General features: G+C 40.4%; 1 protein-coding gene across 1 annotated transcript; it reads left to right on the plus strand.

Annotated features, from left to right (window-relative positions):
* Positions 1-1449: 1449 nt before the first annotated feature.
* On the plus strand, positions 1450-8477 carry htr5ab (5-hydroxytryptamine (serotonin) receptor 5A, genome duplicate b). The gene is made up of 2 exons (XM_036522929.1): positions 1450-2216; positions 8120-8477. Exons 1-2 carry the CDS (start codon positions 1518-1520, stop codon positions 8450-8452), a joined length of 1032 nt encoding a protein of 343 aa, XP_036378822.1. The 5' UTR covers positions 1450-1517; the 3' UTR covers positions 8453-8477.
* Positions 8478-8708: the final 231 nt, after the last annotated feature.

Consider the following 8708-nt stretch of genomic DNA (forward strand, 5'->3'; position numbering starts at 1 on the left):
GCTAATCCACAGAAATGGCCATGCAGGTATTGGTCGAAGAATTTGCAATGTTTCATAACATTGCCATATTAATAGTTTTAGTTTTTTCCCTGTAACAATGGGTAGGCAAAAATTCAGATGACAGTCCATTTAAGAAAATACTGTTGTCACATATTTAATAGACTAACAGATATACAAGTATAAATAACTATTATGCAAATGTATTACCAAATTGGCAACATGAATCCTGATGGGGCCTCCGGAGGTTTTTTTTTTTCATATTTTGTGTCAAGAATGCACATTTCAACAATTTAAGTATCGGCAGAAAAAGAAATTTCTCAATGCTTTTCAAAAAACACATTGTGTGATATGATGTTGAAACTTGTCAAATCATAGGCTGTCAAACCACCATCCTCCATTACTTCACTTGCAAGCTGGCTGTTTTAACTTCCGGATGTGGGGATAGACTAGTGGTCTCCTACAACACAACGCAGTGACATACCATACCACACTAAAGCCTCCCACAGAGCCCATAGCTAGAAGCATCTGGAAAACAGCACCAGTTTTAGTCATACATTTATAATGACATGATCTTTAAAAAGATTTATCATTCAAATGGCATACTAAAAATATGTTGTTACTGGCTAGCTAGCTGTACACAGTTTCCCCTTGACAGCAATCATTCTCCCAGGGAAACAGCAGATTATACTGTGCTATCTGAGAGTGGGGTATGGTGTAGATTTTTATAATGATAGCTGAGTATTGTTTTTAAAATACCTTAAATTTAAACACATTACAGCAAAATAATGTCTTATACATCACTTTTTGGGTTAGTTGTTTGAATGAAGACATGTACAGGAGATTCTCCACCGCTCAATAACCAAAGAGCATAATCTCAACATTCCCTTTCAAAAAAGGTCAGGGTGTTTGACAGCACTGGAAAGCTAAAAAAGCTTTCACACAGTAGAGTAAAGACCATTAGGAGACGGCATTTCACCAAACGTTGTTTGTGGACTGGCTACAGTTTACGGTAAACTTGATATTGTTATACAGTAGAAACACTTTTTTGTGGGATTCATGCCCACTGGCATATCACTGTCTAAATAACACCTTTTCACATTGTAGAAAGATTACAACAAAATGGGTGTCATCATTTCAGAGCCCCTATTTACACAATTTTCAGAGGATTGCACAGTCTGCCAATCTCACTGTTTTCACAAGTTTCACATCCATAGGTAAGTTGCCAGAGGTCAGCTTTCAGCTTTCTGTAGGCCACATGCCAGTTCTGGTTTGCACTATTTAGGAGAAAAATTACTTTTGTCTAGTAGCATCACCTGTAAATAGCGCTTTCTCAAACATTCATTTGTTTTATTGCTCTAGTTTGAGCCGTTTTCTGTTTGCTTTTGAAATGCTTACATTATGTTTTGAATGATCTATTTTGTTTTTGTATTGCAGGGTAAAATCCAGCAAAGGACTCTTCCCTGTGTTGTTAATGAACATTATTGTAATCCGTAGGAACCTGACATTACATTACCAGAATGGCATATCATAATTTGACTGTCTCGGCCAATCACAGCTCGGGTTCAGGAAACTTCTACAGACCCTTCTCAGTGTTCAGTGTGCTGACATTGACGCTCCTCGCCATGCTTGTTATTGCCACTTTCGTGTGGAACGTGTTGGTGCTGGTGACCATTCTCAGGGTGAGGACCTTCCACCGTGTGCCCCATAACCTGGTGGCATCTATGGCCATCTCGGACGTGATGGTTGCCGCGCTGGTGATGCCCCTCAGCCTGGTGCACGAGCTGAACGGCCGGCAGTGGAAACTGGGGCGGGTGCTCTGCCAGGTGTGGATCTCTTTCGATGTCCTCTGCTGCACCGCAAGCATCTGGAACGTCACAGCCATCGCCCTGGACCGCTACTGGTCCATCACCAGACACTTAGAGTATACCCTGAAGACGCGGAAAAGGATTTCCAACATCATGATCGTCCTCACCTGGCTTTTGTCCTCGGTCATCTCCCTGTCTCCGCTCTTTGGATGGGGCGAAACTTATTCGGAAGAGCACTTGGAGTGTCAAGTCAGCCAGGAGCCTTCGTACACCATCTTCTCCACATTCGGGGCCTTCTACTTGCCGCTTTGTGTTGTACTGTTTGTTTACTGGAAGATCTACAAAGCTGCGAAATTCCGCATTGGATCCAGAAAAACAAACACCATTACTCCAATGGCTGAAGTTATTGAGGTACTACACATTGATATTTTATGGGTATAGCTCGTAACAGACATGGTATGGCAGACATCAAGCATATTTTTTTCTTAAATAATATTTGTTATTATAATAAAGCATATCAGTTATTTCCATGAGAATAATGCATGAATGAAAATTATAAAGTGAATGAAATTATAAAATGATGATAAATAGGAATAAATACAGCAATGACAACCAAAATTCAATTATATTTTACAGCCAATAGCCAACTGATCATAAGAAATAAGAAGAGAAGCAGTAAAAGAGATCAGACCGTGATGATAACACATGAATAGCACCCTGAGAAAAACTCTTTTGGCGGTCTTGTCACATACACATCACTCTCTGTTGAGCACTATTGCCAACAATCATTCTGTGTAGCCCATAAAAATAGAGTCTAGCTGATCTGTGGTGAGGATAACTGATAAACCGTTCTTGAAATAAGGTCAGCCATTGTGTTGGCTGCTGACTGTTGTTTAGTAAGACCACAACACAAAAACGGCCAACTGCAATTGGCCACAAAGATTGTTTTCTCTGAAGGAAACTGAAGGATTATGTATTATCTTGTATGTTAGCTAGCATACACACCAGTTTGCAGAAGTGACTGTTTACCTATCTGCAGCTATTATAAATGATGTAATTATGAATCATAGTTATTAGCTAACTAGTATATCCTTCATGGTTTAACGACCCACACATTGTTGGATTTTTACCAACCATAAACCGTAACATTGCAGTAAGTCCTCAAATCACAAAGGTGGTAATAACAATGATGATGATGGTGGTGGTGGTGGTTGTAGTTATAGTTCCTATATTTTTCATAAATAATACAAACATTTAAGAAAGTCATAAGGAATGCAGTTTCACAGAATCTTCACCCTTTAAAAGAGGGCTGGTGTTCAAGGATTGTACATGTAAGTTGTGATCACACCTGACAATTAAAGATAGTACAGCTGTTCACATCTAGCATAGTGCACAAAGGATTGATTGTATGTATTGAATGCCAGCCTAAGTCAGTATTTCAAAAGTCTGTAAAGAAGGCTGTTTTTTTGTGTTGACCTCCATGAGCCATAGTAAGGCTAGCACTGATTGCCGCAGATGCAAATCAACGGCATTCTCGTACTTTTCCATTCTTTGTTAAAGGTCACTGTGGTTCACAACATCATTGAGGCCCTGCATCGTGACAGAAAATTGAAAAGCACAGAAAGGCATTGGATCTGGCAGGAAACACTTTCCCCCTATGTAGAGATTAATCACATGGTCAAACCCAGACTCAGTGTCACTGGAGCTCATTGCAGTTTCAGATGTTTTTTCTCAACCTGTGCTTTTATGTCAGCATTGAGCGTCTGCAGGGCCTTAAGTTGTAATGAAATGCTGTTTATAAGCCCCCATATGAAATTGCCATTGATGGTATGTTCTGAACCTTCCTCCCCTTTTCTAACTACACCTGGTGTTTAGCACCTAAGAACGATAGGAACACTGTAGTGGATTTGCGGAAAAGCAATGCCCTTTGTTTTCCATTTGCTGCAGCTTTCCTTTAATCTATGAACCAAATTGCATTTCTGGCATTTCATAAAATACTGTGCTCCACTAATATTTCCCTGTGTTTCTAAACAAAAGGGTTGGTGCCTTTGCAGCTATGTTAGTTATCCTTAACTGTGGAATTATATTTACACTCAGGCCTCTATCCAATCCATCCAATATAGCCACAGATAAGTGTGTCTGGTTTAATGTCTGTCTTCGGCTTTTTTTGGATTCATCTAACTGTAAAATTGTTATCCGGTAAATGGGAGAACGTGAAATATTTTAGACACTTCAGACATGTATAAAAACTTTGCCTCAAACATCAATGACATTCTACCTCCAGACAATGTTTTCGTTTAGTATTACTGGTAATCAGTTTACTCAGCATCAGAGACTATGATTTTTTGTAATGGCACAAGTGCCGTCATGCGAAAAACTGTCTCTGAAATGCCATTGATCAGAACTGCTTTTGGACAGAACCCACTCTGCTATTAATAGAGGAAGGCAAGAGCTAAATTTTATGTAATCCACTGTAACATACTTAATTTTCTTTTTCTTAGGTTAAGCCAATGATTATACCTGTCTAGTTCATGTAATGCACCAAAGCCCTTGGAGAAAAAAGATATACAATATACAAGGCAATGTCTTGAAATAATATGAATTCTGGCCACACAGCAAAGGAGAAGATACAACAACAAAACGACAAATGATATTTAAAATAGCACATTTTATAACCTAGGTTGATGCAAAGCTCTTTACAGAGCTTTTCCGTAGGGAATTCAAAAAACAGAAAAATCCCATAGGCCAATCTGGGAAAAACTGAAAATTATGCAAAGGGACGATTGAGGAAAGCTCCTGGAAAACATTCATTACAAAGATGAATACTACACCCACTCACATACACACTAAAATGCATACATAATATATGTAGTGAGGTGTGTGTAGAGGGGATTTGGAAGTCTTTTAGTGGTTTGGGATATGGTCAATGGCAGCAGGGGGATGTCTCATCCTTTGAGGGGATGGCTTTCTTGATAACTCCGTGGCCTGTGGGCATAGGACATCTCAGTTCTGTAGTGGTCGCCATGGTTGCAGGTTTTGCTTTTCAAGTCATCTCTGCGGTGGGCTAATGGTATGTCAGCAGCGGGACGTCTTGGCGCCGTGAGAAACAGAATTTTTTTGGTGTCTGAGCAAAATCTAGGTTTCAGTTAATGAGTTAAAAATAAGCAAGCCTTTATAATCGCTACTGACACATTTCAGCTGGAGCAATGTCTGAGGAATTGCTGAGACATGTTAATTTATTTATTCATGTGATTCAGCCAGACCTTTTGGCAACCTGTTATTTACCAGATTTCAGAAGTTGTTTAGCCTCCTAGTTTTTTTAGCCCTAGTTTTTTAGCCCTATGGTTAAAATTGATTATCAAAGGTAGGACATGTGTACCCATAGGCTTTGCATCCATGTGTAATGCATTCTTTGTCATAAGTTGTTTCTGGCCCTAATACATTTTTTTAACTGACCTGAGGGATACATTGTTCTTCAATTGACAGTTCCCAATTGTTGCTGACAGTTTGTTTACAAGTGGCCGGAGGGAAAAACAAGCTAGGTGTTCACTGAGCTCTGCTACTGCCCCTGAACAATGCGCATTTTCATTACACATGCATTTTGCATTATTGTTAAAACAAAAAAAAATACATTGCAGTTACCATGGCTTAAAAAATGGTAAACATTTAATCACGTTTAAGGCTGGAGTAGCAGAAGAGCTACGCAACACAGCTGCTTTACATAATTGCTCGTGTTGTCAAGAGGTGCCGAGACAGCGGAGCAACGCAGATAAACAGAAAAGAACACACTGGCGACGTAATGAGGATGCGGAACCTGGAAAGCAGCTTGCTGAGAAATCGTGGCAGCTGCTGAAATTATTTCCCATTATGTTAGCAATTATTATCTGGGGGAAAAAAATCAGTCTGCAAAAAAAGTATGTTTTAAAGTCACCTTTGTTGGCAGAAGTCAATTTCCAGGGTGATTAAGTTTACTTACTGTGACAGGTGTGTCCACGTGTCTGCTAGACTTCTCTTTGTGTGTTCCGTCTGTACATAAAAGCCTGTCGCTAGCCATTTGCAGACACAGCTGAAACATATATCATAATTTAATACCTCAGCCATATCATGCTTTTCAGTGTGATAGATTTTATGTTAATTAACCTTTTTCATGAACCAGCTTAATGATATCCTAAGCCCTTGCCTGCACAGAAATGTGGATACAAGGTTAATTTGTGTTTGGTGTTCGCACAGCATGATGCCTTGTGTCACATGCAGTGAATTTTGGGAAAGCTCAACAATGCCTCTCCCACATTAATTTTACCCAATTGTTAAATTGGCCGCTAAAAACAAACAAGACTGATTCATGGATGGTTAAAATCTCCGCTGAATTGGTTATCAGTCATATGATTGATTCAGAATTAAATAGGTATCAGATGGTTAGAGGGCATATTGAGCGTCCTGTTCGATACAAAAAAAAAAACATGATTCACCTGTGGGACTTTTAAGTTGTGCTGCATCAGCAAGCTACAGGGAGTGCTTTGAACATGGCTTCCTCAATGGATGGCCTAATCCAGGATTCCTGCAAATGTAAGGACCTGAGGTGAAGTTGACACTGTCCTCATTACCATATGTTGAACAGAACAATAGGAAAGGAAGCGGGTGAAAGTGGCTTGTGCTTTAGTAATTTGTGTAAGCAGGTATCAGAGAGAAATGTGTTTACAGCAGGCTGGGAATGCTTGTTCTGAGCCACCTGACAGTTTTTCCTTTTAGGGTTGAACCCATTTTTTTTTACACACAATGTACATCGTCTTATTAGTTGCCATAAGTGAAATAGCGAAAAGTTGTTAGGGAAGCTGGTGCAGGAGATGCGATGTAACTAAAAATACCGCCTTTTTTATACGTCTGACGAGCATCGCCCCTGCAGCAGGTGTGCGCAATATATATCAAAGAAATGAAAAAGTGGAGCACAGCCCGTCCTGCGCGCCGCGTGTCTTGTGTGAACAAGACAGAAAATAATCAGCAGTTCCCCATAAATCCGAGAAATCCGACGCTTAGAAGATGGAATTTATTCCGCGGGGGATGGGGAACAGTCGTCGGTTCGCGCAAGAGTGGCTTGGCGTGCAATCAAATTTTAACTAGAGACCTGTCTGACAACCTGAGAGGGACCTTTTAATGCGGCCTAGATAAGGTCAGAGGAAGTGGTGTGCCGCTGTGCGCTCGAGATTGGGATTGTACCTGGTCCGCTCTTACGTGATTTCAGTCCAAAGACAAGCAGCTTTGTGGCACGCAGCGCTGAACACAACTGCTCTGCCTAGTGGCCATCTTGCCCCCAGGGCTTTTATTGTGAAGAGATTAATTGTAGATGTTTTGATTTAATAATGTTTTATTTCCATTGAGATGATCGTCTTCATTGTCATAATGGAAAAAAAAACAAACTACCACGTGTGTGCATTTCTGTTATTTCAGAGTGGTTTTTAGATGTGTAAATATTTGTTAGGGATTTCCATGCTCACTAGCTTTCTGTAGAATGGATTCCTTTTTCCTGGTGTGCAGTGGGAAGGCAATCAGAGTTATTCATTGAGTATTCTTGAGATCTGCCATACCACAAAGTTTGTGAGTGATCACTCAAAAAATAGGTTGGCATTGCTACTTGCAGCCAGATAAGTAAATTCTGGTCACAGGTTGTAGGGATGGTTTCGTATTTATGTGACCTATTTTCAGCACCCAAGTTGGGCAATCAAATTAAACAAGTTAGTATGCAGCATTAAGCATGACAATGAGTTACAGTAGTTGGAAAATGCTTGTTTGTGTGTGTGTGTCTGTGTGTGAGTTTGTGTACATGTGCAAACGTGCGTGTGTGTGACTTAAAGACCGTATATGTACATTATATACATTACCAGTCTGGACAAACCTGATTGACATAATGGGAAACATGCATTCAAAGGCAGTTTGATCTAAAGACTTATGCTTAAATGGTTGAAATTGATGCCTATGTATGAATTTCTTTCCCAAAAAATCTTTTTTTGGCTATTTTGAAGAGTCTAAAATGTAAGATAAGTTTTGTTAATAGCATATTTTGGTCACTGCATAATTCCTTTTGTGTTATTTCATAGTTCTGAATATCTTTACTATTATTCTAAAACGTAGAAAGTAAAAATAGTGAAAATAAAGAAAAGGGTGCCCAAACTTTTGACTGGTATTGTGTATGTAATAATTTTTACTGCACAAAGGTTTTGTTCTGATGTGTCTGCATAGAACTGCATTGTTCCATAGTTTGGTCGCTTTACTGAGCATCCTCCTTTCCGGCATGCACTCTCTCTCTCTCTCTTTTGCAGGTGAAAGAGGCGGCCCACCAGCCGCAGATGGTGTTCACGGTCCGCCATGCCACCGTCACCTTCCAGACGGATGGGGACACATGGCGGGAGCAGAAGGAGAAGAAGGCGGCGCTGATGGTGGGCATCCTCATCGGGGTCTTCGTCCTCTGCTGGATCCCGTTCTTCATCACGGAGCTCATCAACCCCCTCTGCTCCTGCGACATCCCGCCCATATGGAAGAGCATCTTCCTCTGGCTGGGCTACTCCAACTCCTTCTTCAACCCCCTCATATACACGGCCTTCAACAAGAACTACAACAACGCCTTCCGGAACCTGTTCTCTCGGCAGCGCTGAGGAGCTGAAAGGCCACAGGGTTTCGGAAACATTTCGCAGCCGCGGTGGCTCCGGTGGTGTAAATACAGTATTGTGCACATGTTACGATGGACCAACCGTCTGCATATCCCGTCCTGCTTTTGTAAATGCGATTGTCTAACCTGGACAAGGATATAGACAATGCTGAATAATGAAATTATATTTTAATGGAAATGGATGGAATGCAAGCAAAAATGTCTGAATTGTAAATATTAGTGTACAGTATAATTTATTTCTA

Source organism: Megalops cyprinoides, chromosome 2, assembly GCF_013368585.1.
Source record: "Megalops cyprinoides isolate fMegCyp1 chromosome 2, fMegCyp1.pri, whole genome shotgun sequence".
Lineage (NCBI taxonomy): Eukaryota > Metazoa > Chordata > Actinopteri > Elopiformes > Megalopidae > Megalops > Megalops cyprinoides.

What these genes read in the sequence shown, in the direction of transcription:
- htr5ab (XM_036522929.1), top strand. Translation starts at nt 1,518, where the DNA reads ATGGCATATCATAATTTGACTGTCTCGGCCAATCACAGCTCGGGTTCA. An exon ending in CAATGGCTGAAGTTATTGAG is followed by an intron (nt 2,217 to 8,119) that starts GTACTACACATT and finishes TCTCTTTTGCAG; the next exon opens with GTGAAAGAGGCGGCCCACCA.